This window comes from Semicossyphus pulcher, unplaced genomic scaffold (assembly GCF_022749685.1).
Source record: "Semicossyphus pulcher isolate SPU_LCO1_2020_fin unplaced genomic scaffold, fSemPul1.0.p SCAF_13, whole genome shotgun sequence".
Classification (NCBI taxonomy): Eukaryota; Metazoa; Chordata; class Actinopteri; order Labriformes; family Labridae; genus Semicossyphus; species Semicossyphus pulcher.
In genome coordinates, this window is record NW_027211637.1 from 5708898 (window position 1) to 5722426 (window position 13529).

General features: G+C 46.0%; 1 protein-coding gene across 2 annotated transcripts in view; it reads right to left on the reverse strand.

The window, feature by feature from the left end:
- The window catches only part of agrn (agrin), a 206628-nt gene that overhangs the window by 54680 nt on the left and 138419 nt on the right, over window positions 1-13529 (reverse strand). For both annotated transcript variants that reach the window (XM_069659364.1, XM_069659363.1), the window contains exons 12-17: window positions 12603-12722; window positions 11868-12032; window positions 9677-9820; window positions 7869-7993; window positions 7619-7724; window positions 3071-3493 (exon numbers count right to left, since the gene is read on the reverse strand). In XM_069659364.1, the coding sequence (XP_069515465.1) occupies window positions 3071-3493; window positions 7619-7724; window positions 7869-7993; window positions 9677-9820; window positions 11868-12032; window positions 12603-12722 (1083 nt within the window). The remainder of the gene's footprint in view (window positions 1-3070; window positions 3494-7618; window positions 7725-7868; window positions 7994-9676; window positions 9821-11867; window positions 12033-12602; window positions 12723-13529) is intronic.

The following is a 13529-nucleotide window of genomic DNA, read 5'->3' on the forward strand; positions in this document are numbered from 1 at the left end:
AAAAACATACAATTGCGTGTGCATTACGGTCACTGTATATCTGGCTATCTTGGGACATAAAAGACATAAAAGTGGCCTGGCTTTCTCCCTCTGAAGGATGAGAGTGTGTTACAGCAGCGAGGCTCCGTCCCCTCTAATGATGGTGCGGGCGGAGGGGGTGTCTTGGTCGAAGCGGGGCAGTTTATGGCCGCACAGAGATTAGAAATAATCGTGGAGGCAAACAGCTAGCGGCTAAACAAGTCGTAAAGACGTCAGAGGCGAGGGACGTCCTGCTCAAGGACTCACGGTCAAAGGAGGAGGGGGGTGAGAAAGGGGAAAGAGGCTGGGGTTTATAGGGCATCTGTTGGCGTGTGGTCTGCAGATTTACAGACGCCGGGCTGAAGAGGGGAGCGCTGGTGGGGGAATTAGGGCAGCGCACAACAGCAAGGGGACGATGTATGACTCCAGTGGGAGCAATGAGAGCTGTCAAATAAATACACACACACACACACACACACACACACACACACACATACATACACACATATAAAGCCACAGATAAGAGCAGATTTTAACAGAGTGTGAATACAAAAACACGTACAGACATACACCTCTGACCTGCTCACATTTATACACTCAGACAGTGATATGCACACTCTAAATTGGACAAACTCAGTGACATGAAGAGAAGGAGATAACACACACACACACACACACAAAGGAGATAAGACTTCAACATACATTTAAAACGCACAATCACACCTCACAGAGAAGGATAAGTTCAGATTTTAACGTCCATGTTGAAATCCAAACTGTACAATCTCTAATCTGCTCACACTCACAGATTGATGTGGGCGCTGGTACTTCAGCTAGCGCACACGATGTAAAAAACATCCAGGCATGCTTGGATACACATTAATTCACACACACATACACCCACACAAACACACACAGACACAGGACAATGGTTCTCCTTGGCAGACATGCTCCTCGCGTCACCGAGCACTCTGGTCAGCCTCTGACAAGAGAATAAATCTGAGACTCGGGGAGAAGGAGCCAGAGGGGAGGAGGAAGAGCTGAGGAAGAGCACATTGGGGCCCGATGTTCCATCAATCCTATCCTGTTACTGCAAGCTGTCAGGCGAGTAGACGGATGGATGAAAAACAAAAACAGAAAAATAATAAAAAAAAGGTCTGATTGAAAAGTCTCAGTCATCCCTTGTTGTCCAAGCAGAGGCCCCGAAACAGCAGCCGGCTGTTCCAGTCAGGAGGGCATGTCGAGAAAGATTTGAGACTAGTCATGTGACACAACAGCCTCCACACACACTCACACCTCAAACCTCCCAGTCACATCAGCCTGTCAAGTCAGGCTCCACAGATCCACAGATGCGGGCCAGCAGTTTCATCCGGCCTGTGAGAGTGTATTTTACAGAGCCTGGGTTTGTTTTGCGAGCTGTTGAGAGCAAGCGCGCCGGTGGAATGGGAGAAAAGAGCAATGGGTGATGTAGCAACAGTGAACCGTGCAAATACATTCCTTTCTGTCTGAAATTGAGATATACATCTTATGCAAGTGGAAACGACACAAACAGCATCTGTTGACAGAGATTTCTCGTTCCCGCCTGCCTGGCTTTGACATTTGTCTCCTTTAAAAAATGATTTGCATACAAATACTTGTGCTTATGTTGAAGTAACTTTCAATTAACAGATGATGGCATGAATGTTTCATGATGCCAGCTAAGAAGAGGCAAACACATAGACTGTGTATAAGAAGTGGACGTAGCCAATGTGGCCTGTATCGTTGGCTGGTGGACTACGGTTTTGAAGCATTCTGGCTGTGCCCATATTTGTTCTTTGGAGCCTGAAGTGACCACATTTGGATGAGAGGGGGAGTACGCAGGTTGCCTTGGTAGCAACATGTTAATCACAGGTAAAGGCATAAAAGCATACTCTGCTTTATTGTCTCTTTAGTATGTATTGGAGAAGACTTGAAACTAGCGTTTGAAATACATCAACTAAGAATATCATCTTCTGTTAGACTTCTAATTGCAGCCATTGGAGTCGCCTGCTGCAGGCGATGAGAAAGAATGCACGTATAAGGCACTTTGGTGTTCACCATATTCACACGGTGGCCACTCCTCTGATGTCAGGCTCAGGGCGGAGAAGCTGAAATGCTGTTGAAATGTCGTACTGCTGCTCCAGGATGCAAACTGAGTAAAGGTAGGGAGTCTCGCAATCCTTATCATGTCAACCGATTTATCAGGAACTAAAAAGACAAGAAGCTAATATCAAAGTTAGCTCACATTACCGTGAGATATGAATTACCGTAAAAATCTGTGTTTAATAAATTCTTTTTTCACATAAATAGTGGGGTGCGTCCTATACACGTGCGACCAATTTACCAGTATAAAATGCAGAGAGAGGTATTTTATTGTGTGACAGTATTTGACCCAGACGATGGCGCTATCCGGTGGTTAAGTGTTGGTTCCGGGTCCAAGCCGCTACAACGTCTCATATTTACAGTATGATTGTTGCTAACGCTTCGTCACAAACACGAACCGTCATGATCGTCATTACAGCCATCACCCTCACAACAATCAAAGTTACCGTAGTAACTAATACATAGCTATAGAAAACCTTTTTCTCTCTGGGATACCCCCCTAACCTGTCTTATTCCGGTGCAACTTATATTCCGTATTTTATGGCAAACTTTATTAAACTTTTTTATTAAATATGTTGTTTTAACCATAAAAGGTTAAAGGGCAAATTTTCATTTTTTGTTGTCTTTTCATTTGCTGATAAATGTGGAAGCGATTAAATGATCGCGATTTGTTAGATTCCCTATTTGTATATGACTTGCAATGACCTGTAATACAGCAGTGTGATGGTAACAGCATTTGAGCTTCCCACTGTGAGCTTTATGTCAGAGGAACATGGCTGCTGTGTGAATATGGTGAAGAAGCTTCACTTCTGAAACAAGGAGGCTATATCCACTTCTCTTATCCAGTCTATTGTGCCCCTTCTTTAAAATATCATACCTTCCAACAAACCCCTCAATGCATTATGGGTAATGAAGTGAAAGAGCAGGGATTTACCGACAGGCTCCTCTGCCCCACTGGCCTCCGTTGGGACACCGCTACCTGCTTCCTCTTCCGGCTCCTCCTCTTCCTCCGCCTGGTCATCCCCGCTCGGCTCCCCGCTTCCCGAGCCTTCAAAGGAGATTGAGGCGGCGGAGGGGGCAGGGCTGCTGCGATGGGAGGAGGTGGTGGCGGCAGCGGTGGGCTGCAGCGGCTGGATGTGGATGGGGGGGTGGGGGTTTGCTTGTGCACGGTTGTGGGTGATGGCGGAAAGGGTGGTGGTGGCTGGGGGCGGCACTGTTGTCTCTGCATCAACCGTCCTTGGAGGCGGGAAGGCCCACACCATGTTACGTTGAAAGGGGGCAGGGGTGGTGATGGTGGCGGCAGCGGTGGTGGCAGGGGGGTTTGGGGTGGGTCGGTCGGCTGGCTCAGAGATGGTTTCTGGTGGAGGGAAGGGGAGGAAGCAAGGAATGGATGAATGACTGAGCAAAGATGGAAATGTTTGATTTTGCTTCACTTAACTCCGTTATTATCTCAGAAATCTCACAAAAGGAAAGAAAACATTATCCATCAAAGCTAAAGAAAGCCACTTAATGATGATTACAGCTTACTGTTGACAATAACTTTGTACCTCTGCATTTACTGAATGATTATGTCCTTTTTAATCTCCTACAACGTCTCCCCGATGCTCAACAATGTCATTATGAAATTACATTAAAAAAGAACACACACAAAATGAGTCTCCCATTTGAAAAAGCAACCTCTCATTAAAAACCCTGCAATGGATGAGATGTCAGGAATATTTATTCAAATAACCCTAAGTAATGGAAGTGCATCTTTATGCAGAGTGAATATGGAAGACGCCAAAAGATGACACAGTGCACTCTGAGATATATGCACTGCAGTGTGTTTCGCCTGCAGATGACTTATGTAGCCCAGACAGGGTTAAAGTACGACGCCTGGTGCCGCTCTGTAGTCCAAAGTGTGTAACTGCTTGTGTGTGTGTACACATATGGCATGCACAATACGCATGTTCGTGTGTTGCGTGCGTGTTGTGCCAATGCTTATGAATTATATATCCATATTCAAATGCTGCCCTCCAGTAGCAAAGCTTTAATCACCAACAGCCAGTGCCTCCGGTGATGAATGATTGATAGAAATGGGGCAAAAAAAGCCGGCTTTAACTCTGGCTTCAAAGACGGCAAGCTGCTGCTTGCAGAGAGCGTGAGCATCCGTCAACGCCACCACAAACACACTGCTTTCAACACACAAACACACGCACACACACTCCAAATGAGGAAGAGAGAGAAGAGGCTCTCAGAAAAGAGACCATCATTACCAATGCGAAGAAGCTCTGGTGCAAAAGGACAAACTGTCTGCGATAAAAAGAGCGATAAATAGGACAAAAACTCCTGAGGGGGAGCAGCGAGTTGGCAGGGAGATCCGACGTAAGTGAGCACTTCAGATTAAGCCGAGGCAAGCAGGCGTGACAATACTGTCGTTCTTCCTTTACTTTCTTTACGTCCCACGAGGACAGATGTGTGTTAAGAGTGAGGGTGAAATGAACAGGAGCTATACCGTAGATTTGCGCCTCATTAGGATTTGCCTAACATTATGTGTAGGACTTAATAACACCGCTATCATCGCCTATTTGATTGGCAATTATTCACCGAGGTGTGAAATGTGATACCTACTGAGACGGCAGAAACCCTGAGAGACACACGGTGTCAGCTTAAAGCTCGACAGATATTTGTATAGAGAGAGATTTGGAGTGCATAGAGCAACGATCCTATCGCCAAGAATGGCTGCCTGCGTTGACTTTCCTCATGGCTACACCTGTCAGTCAGGTGCCAAGCTTAGTGCCAGGCGGCTTGCTCCCTGGAAAGTGCCTAATGTGTGTTTGGGTGTGTGTAGGAGGCGCCAGCAGTGAGCTCCCTGACATGGGATAAAGACAGGAAAGAACACACGTCTGTAGAGGCAAGAGAGACTGGCAGCACATTCTGTTCAGCCGATGCTTCTCTTAATCAGGTTTAACAGTCCATTTCCCTGTTTTTTGCTTTTTTCCCCTCTCAGTGGAGCAATGGACGGTTATGTCACAGGATGGAGAAGGAAAAAAAAATCATTGTCATCTCCACTTGTCTCAGCTGTGTAGTTATTGTTGAAAGGTGGTTATTAAGATTGTTTGTGGTGTCAGCCGCGCTCGGTGAGGAGGAGGACAAACCGGAGGGGAAAAACAAGGGAACCACAGAGCCAAGCACAAAATAAATTATATGGGACAAAAGCATAAAGAAAAGGGTTTAAGTCAGAGAGAAAAAAAAAACGGGTTAACAAAGCTAGCAGTGGGAGAAAACAGTGGGAACAGAATCAGGGAGTGAATAATGAGAGAAATCGCAGGGCAGGGAGGAGAGACAGTGAAGGGAACAGAACCCTAACACCCAGGCGGAGGGCTGAGGATGCCATATGCTGGCATTCGTTGCCAATTTGCTGCGAACCTACAGGTGATAACACCATATGGGGGAGGCAGGTCATTGCCAACATGGTGGCCATTTTCCCCTGGCGTCAGAATTTGCTCATCGGTCCAAATGCCCTCCCTCTGCTGCCTAGATGAGCAGCTCTTACATTTTTTTCGACTCGGGTTTCTCGTATCTCGCTTCATCTTTTGCTGAGAAGCAGCAAAGAAGTGAGAGAAACTCCTCCCTATGCTGTGTGGCCGCGCCGTCTTTCAGCTCGCGGACTTCAGAGAGAGCTGGGTAACATCACAGTCAGCTGCAAGTTCTCTGTCGCAAGCAGAAAGATGCTAAGAAGCTTCTTCTGCAGGATTTTTTCTGAGCCTCCCCATTAGCAGCACACTGCAGCAGCAGCCGCAGTCGCACTCTGTGGTGTAATAAAAAGTTGCAACAGATCAATGATGATAAAAAAGATCAATATTCATTCATTTATATTAGCCCTTGGCATTGCTCTCCTGTCAAACCACAGAGCAGCTTGGTGAGCATTAGCATGCCACAGCGCTGAGGCCTGGCGTCTGGAAGCGCTGCATGTAAACAGCGAGAGGGAGGGCAGGCAGGACTGCGGCGTGGTGAGGGGCGGAGGCAGAGCAAATGCTAATTCGCACCCAGCCACACGTGAAATGAGCTCGAGATCTAACCCCCGAGCCGACAGCAGTGGCGGAGCAGCTACCCGCGGTGCGACCGCATCCGGGAGAAGAAATTAAAAGATCCTCTGTGGCTGTCGGTGGGCCCGAGCGCTCGCCTGTCTCTTTCTCCCCTGAGGGCTCCACAGAGAAAGAAGGAGGCCGCTGTGAGACGTGTTCTTGCCTTCTGTGTGCAGCAATGCTAGGTGAGGGATTACACACAACCCACATCTCTATTGCCAGGCAACAGAGGAATGTGAAACCAGAGTAGATTTTGGCTGCTTTTGCTGGTAACCCACGGCACTGAATTTGTAATCACCAGATGTTCAGGGACTTATCAAAGCCTTGTCGATCTCTCGCTGAGCATATTTGGATTCTTTATGTGTGTACCTGCAATTACAATTCAGCAAAGACCATGTCAACAACCTGGCCTCCTATGGATATGACCTAGTTTAGGCCTGACAAAGAGTGCTCCAGAGAGATGTATGAAGAGGACTCTGCATTTTTGGTGGCACATTATTAGGTCACCAAGCTGTGCCCACTGAGCAAGGAGGTGCATGAACATTTTTCCACCTTAAATTTCTCGACACCTGGCAGTGGCTCATAGCCAGACCCACACAGCTGGCGACTCCCTCCCTACTGTGCTTGCTGACGGCGTCTCTAGAACCCTGTTGTGACGCAAGCTGGCAGTCGGCGCGTAAACTTCACTGTACATGAAAGCCGTGGTCTTGGCCTGTGTCCCTGCACCTATTACACACATCCAAACTACGTACATCAGCATCTGGACCAATGGCCGGGGGCTGTACCTTTTTACTCAGTACACATGTACTCTACATACGCCATCATACCGAAGCAGCGATGTGTTCCTGGCAGCGCAAAGCTGCAAAAGGATTGACGCATTTCCCAACAGGAGGGTTTGAAGATGAAGCCAAATCCCAACAGAGGAGCGAAAAAGCTGAAAGAAAGTGTCATTGCTATCTTGTGGTATAGAACAGCTCAGACTCCATTCAGACTACAGAACCCCTGGTGTTAAAATGCTACAGTATCTCTCTCTTTCTCATATAATCTGCTCCTAGTCCCCCACATGATTTTACCCTCACCTGGCAGTTCACAAGCAGGGTGAGGGCAGGCCTTACTTTACTGTACACAATAATACAAACTGAATATTAGCTATCAAACAATCATAATCATGGAGCTTGTGAAAGTGGACATATATTGGATTTAATTCATCATGTGCAGACACTTTCTTGTTGACACAAAGTGCGAGCTAACTTTGCACACTTGCTGCTGGGACTTCACTTTTACCCAGACAGAGACAGAGAGATGGATAGGAGTAACAGCAGGAGGGGGATAATTTGAGGCCTGTGGCAGCGCTCATTATCTTTTGTTAGGGGGCAGTGCGATGTGTGATGCATGGAGGCTCCGACAGCGCTCACCTGTGCACTGTCCAAAGTGTTGCACCGTGATGTCCTCGTCCTGCCTACAGGCGATAGTCCTCAGCTGGCACTGGTCGGCATAGGTCACCCCATCTGAGCCGCACACCTGCTCCACAGTGACAGAGATGGAGCGAGGGGAGATGGGAACACATGTTAACTCCCTGCGGGCCACTGAAATATTGTCTTTCTGTTTATATCATGTTGCAAACTTGTAGATCAAACTACTTATTTCTTTTTTTTAAAAACCCACCTTTGTTTTGTTTTTCTCATCGCAGTCAGGTGACGGGCACTCGCAGTGCGCTTGTCCGCTCACCATAATGCAAGAAGCTCCATAACTGCACACTAACTCTTCACATGAAGTCGGGGCCTCAGGACCTGTGGAAGCAATGGGTTTCATGTTATTACACTTTCTCTGCAGTTCCATAATCATACAGGCTACAGCAATGGAGTAAAGACATGTATTATTCTGATATGTGTGCATATGTTTGTTAAACTTTCAACATTACAGAACTTTTGCTTGCAAGCTAAGGTAGGCAATTTATTTTAGCCTTTTCATCACAACAACAATCAATAAGTTAAATGCTGTGAGTGAAAAGAGTTATAAACCCATCCAATCATTTTATTTGGACTGAACGAGCAAAGTCTCTCACAAGCTAAAGCTAGCTAGCTATACCCGAACTCTAAAGCTAGTTTAACAAAGACAGCAGAGACAAACAGAGTGTCTTTCCATCACTGCCTTAAGGCTGTTTTTTAAACTAAAGACAAAAACAGATTCATGATAAAAATCTGTGTCTGTGTGTCTTTATGTCTTTTATCACATTGGTGTTGTAAGGGTGTACTCGTAATGGCAGATACTCTCTGGGGAACAGAATCGGTATAAGGAAGGAAAAAAGGTTTAAGATATATCCTTTATGTCTTTGCACCTGCAGGCTTCCTACTGTTCCCCCCGGGGATTAATAAGTATTTCTGATTCTGATTTATCTATATTGGGAACAATATGTGTTGGCTGTCTCTTGGGGTTAGCATTAGTGTTAAAAGCTGGGTTCTTCTGAGCTAGCCTGGCATAGAGTAACAACCCTGACACCTCTAAACCCACCTGATTTTAACACGTGTGAAGGAGTTGGGGACAGGATGCTAAACGATCCTTCATTCCTCACTCAGTTTTTCTCCAAATAGTGAGTGACCTGTTTTTAGCCTTTACAACCACAGCACCTCAATGGCAATATCATAAAATAGTCTAGTTACCTGTACGTCACACAGTGTGAATTATTCATAGTTTTATAGACCACAGCACTTTCCCCCGAAGCTCTCCAAAGGAGTGTTTGAAGCCTTGAAGTTTCCGCAGCAGGAGCTGCTGCTGGGGAGCGCACCATGCACCTGCCAGGCTGCGAATGTGGGGGTCTTTGCATTGTCGCTACATCACAGAGGCTTAGAGTACCCCCCACCCCTTGGCTCGTGCTTTCATGTGCTACCACCTCTCAGTACCTTGTCTTTTCATTCAGCAGGGTGTGTGGCGGAGCGCCCCCACTCCTGTGCCGGGACTGCTGGCTTCATTAAGTGTTTGACTTCCAGTCGATATCTGATGGTGCATCTTAATCAAGGAGCTGCAGGCCTCCACAGCAGGAACTAACCTTTCCTTCAACTCGCTTTATCTTGTGCTATCACTGGGGCTGTTTTGTTATTAGTCAATGTAATCAATAATCCTTATGCATACGTATAAACAAGTACTGTGGCATATTATCTAAAGATAATTAAATATCAATGAGCGATGCTTCATGCAGATGTCATTTGTACACTCCAGTATTTTCCTAATCGCTATCGATTAACTGCCTTGCAGCCACTTCCTTCCTGTGCCAATAAAGCAGATGGATGTGAGAAGCAGACAGAGAAAGAAGTGGCTGCTAAGAGGCTGATCCACGGATCAGACGAGTGACAGCAAAACACTTTAGAGTGATAGAGAGACGCTGAGATGGAAGAAAAAATGTGTGTAGTGTGTGTATGTGTGTTTGTGTGGTAAATTAACACTCCACCAGTTGCCTTGGTGCTCTCTCTTATTACCTTTGTCGCAGCCATTCATGCCCATCTTGCTTCCATCTGGACACACGTTGCACTTCATGCCCTTCACCCCCGTCTTGCAGGAACACAGACCTGACATCTGCTCGCAGTCGTCGCGGACCGAGCCTGTGGCGTCGCAGTTACAAGCTGCAGCGCAGAGGAAGAGGGAAATAAAAAATTGATTAGAAAAAAGTATTAATTATAAAAAATAACAGGATGAGGGATAACAAACATTTGGTTTTTATAGTTTACAAAGTCTGTTTGTCTAAGACTCGAGGCTTGGGAATCATTCATACAGTCTTCAGGGTAACAGAGGGAGGAGGAGGAGTAGGAGGAGGAGGATGTCACAGAAACTCTCAAAAACAACCCAAGGGAAGGACATCAACCCCATCATGTTCCTGGAATCGATGATTTGAGTGTGTTTTTCCTCCTCTCCTGCTGAACCTGGTAATGTTGTGCAGTGCGCTGTCTGCTTGCTGAGGGTAAACCTTGTTAAGGTCAGGCCACGGGTGAGGCACCTGCAGGCTTCCTGCTGTTGACTGAAAATGCTCTGTGGCTTTGGGAGCTTATGTCCTATGATACCTCCGCGGCAGGAAACGAGCTGGTCACCATATTGCATTACACCAAGACAAACAAGGTGTCCTGACCCTGTTGTTCACTTGAATACAAATGAAAACAGCTCATTCAATACAGTTCTGACAGGTTTAAAAGACGTGGTAGGATTAGTGTCTCCAAAAGCTGACATCAAATAGATGAAAGCTGTATATCAAACAAACGTAGTTTGGCTAGTAGCAAATACTTACTTTCACTCAATGGCTTCCAGGTCATTAATCTTGCAAGTTATTTGCTTTTTTGGCAAAAAATAAATACAGCTGTAGCTGTTTTTTTCCAGCAGCAGTTTTCCTGTTACTCTGGATACACATTGTCACTAGTCTGAGAAGTCACTACTTGTTTCTTTGATATAAAGTGGTTCCAATAAAAATGTCTACACAGAGAGTCTGTGGATTTTCAAGAAAATCCAGGCCATTGTTTCAGGACACACAGCACGCTGCTGAATTCTTCCAGCTTTGATGACCACAGATTTAGAACACTATGTATACAATATATGAAATAATGAAATATATAACATGGTTTAGATCTATGTTGATCTTCAATGATTTTTAACATTGTCATTCTGCTTCATATTGAAAATCTACTTCTGCTACTTCTGCTTACTACGTAGAATATGTACATCTATTGCATACACTAGTTGTGTCCCAATCCAGGGGCTGCAGCCTTCGAAGGCCGTATTTGAAGGCCAATTGCATCACAGCGGCGCGTCGAAGGCTTCTTCAGATGCTGCCGACAAATGTGTCCTCCTTTACCCAGGCCACGAAGGATCCATCTGGTGCATCTTTCGCTGCCCACCATATCCTGAGATTCATTGCGCGCCAATTCAAACGAGATGTTGGGGCTCTTAAACGGCCGAGGAATAAACTTTAAACGCAAAAGTGTTGAAATGTTTAAAAAAACAAAAGGGGCCTTGAAACAATACGTACATGACGTTAGTTATGCTAGCTAGTTCGCCCGCTAGCTACCTGTTGCTAGGCGACAGGAGCGGCGTTTGGTGATGCGAGGGTAAGGGCAGGAACAGCTGGTGACGCAAACAGAAAATCCTCCGTAGACTAGACCGTCTCATTTCAGTTCGGCTTTAGCGTCTGCACAGGCTATGAATGGAGCATCATCTGTAGATCGCCTCCTTGCAAGGCTGCGGCCCCTGGACTGGGACACATCTACTGCATGTGTGTCCAGAAAGAGAGCTGTCTTCTTGATCCTTCCTGAGGTTTTTTCCTTTTTTCCATCCTTTTTTTTGTCTGGCTTAAAAAGCAAACGTGGGATTTGTGGTTTTTGTCTATATAGAGCTGTATGAATGAATTAATACAAATTATTGAGGTCGCAGCAGAAATCCCAAGACGGATATCTGAAAACCTAATAAAAACAAAACTCACTGCATGGACAGAAACCCCTTAAGGTGTAACTTTGGGTGAACTGACCTTCTCTGGAAAGAAGACATAAGAGGGCTACAAGTAATCAAAGAGCAGTATGCGTACAATGACCAGGATTTCATCAAATTGCTGCTCCTACTGCTGAAGTTATGTGTAACTTGTAAGTACATTTTCTCCTGCAGCACAAACACAAAGAAGTGACTCCTTACGTGTGCAGCCGCTCATGTTCTCGGTCACGATGCCGCGGAAGTTCCAGAAGCCCGGCTCGCAGCGGTCGCACTTCTGCCCGCCGACACCGGGCTTACAGGAGCACTGGCCGGTGGCTGGATCGCATGTCCCTTTGTAGGAGCCGTAGACGTTACACTGACAGGTACCTGAGGAGGAGAGAGCAGCATGGATGTCACTCCTAACGTCATAGATCACTGGTTTATGCTTTGTAACTTCAAAAAATCCTCCTGTAACGTAACTTACAACAGCTGAATACTGCTTACTATCCGTGTAAAAGATTTCTGCGCGGCTCAAATGTCCGGTAAGCCCTTTTCCATGACTAAAAAGGTGGATAAAGTGCGCTTAGGTGAATCTCCTTTTACTAAATCTCTGTATATCCTTATTTCTTACTCTGCATTTTCTCCTTCTATACTGTATCCCCTCGCTAACAGCTTGATGCAGCATTTTCTCCCCCATCTCTGTGCGTCAAGATCATCAGATGGAGAGATTTTTCTGTTGATATGGGGCAACATTATCATAATTATTCCTTGGATTAAGATGAAACGTTTTCCACTCTGCAACTTTGCAATGTAATTGCAGTCAAGGACAATAAGCCCTATATACCATCTGCTGAAATAGCCTGATAGTATCTAAAACTACTCTTTGTGTGCACAAAACAAACTATAGACACATGGAAGGTTATCAGGGGTCAAAGCGGGACTAAGAGGGGGTCTTACTGGGACATCCACCCATCCCGACTCCCAAGGCAGTCGTCACGTTGTCGGGGCAGCAGCCATACACAGACAGACTGCAGTGCTGAGGTGCTGTCGGCTCTGGAAGAGCGGTGGCTGAAACCGCTGATGAGGAGGAAACAAACAAGGAGGGGAGATGGGAGATGGCACAAGGAGAGAAAGGAGAACATTTGAGTGATTAAGTTAGCGGAGGGGGGGTTTAGAATTAGACAATACAATCTCTGAGCAACATGTCACTTTTTGCAGACAATGAGATTGGCTTGAGGGGCAGAGGTGGAGAGGCTGGCAACCGGCTTCAAGATAACAATTCTATTTGCTACTTCCTGCACAATGGCTCAGAATCAGGGGGAAAATGATGCTATTACCTCCAGAGAAAACAAACAATGGCGTCTCTGGTGAATGTGCAGCAGCTGACATTTACCACCTACTAGGAGGCATGTTCTCTTCATTTGTTCTTGTCTAATATTACCGAATTGCGCTGCTGCCCTACAACCTCCCCCTCCCCAAAAAAAGGAGAAAGAAAGCCGGCTGCATAATGTGAAGGAATGTGCCAAGCAGTTTTTCTGCCTGTTGGAGAGCTCCTTTGTCTAAGGATGCAGCAGCCTTCAAACTAGTGTGACAGCTCTGAATACAGAACAACATTCAACAAAATATGCCCCGCAAAGTTGGCGCTTCTCCAGAAAGTGGAAGAAAACAACAAAACATACAGCGGGAGGGAGGGAAGAGGTTTTTTTTTTAATGGCTGAGGCAGAAATATGATTGTTTAAATTCTCTCCAGGCTCCGGAGTGAAAAGTAAAGTTGTAGAGATAGAAAGCAGAATTCTCCCCCTCCCCTTTTATTTCTCTCTGTCTCTCTCTATTCCCCTCCCGATCGCTTTCTCTTGTGTTGCTCATTTGGAGTTTGGAGGCTGG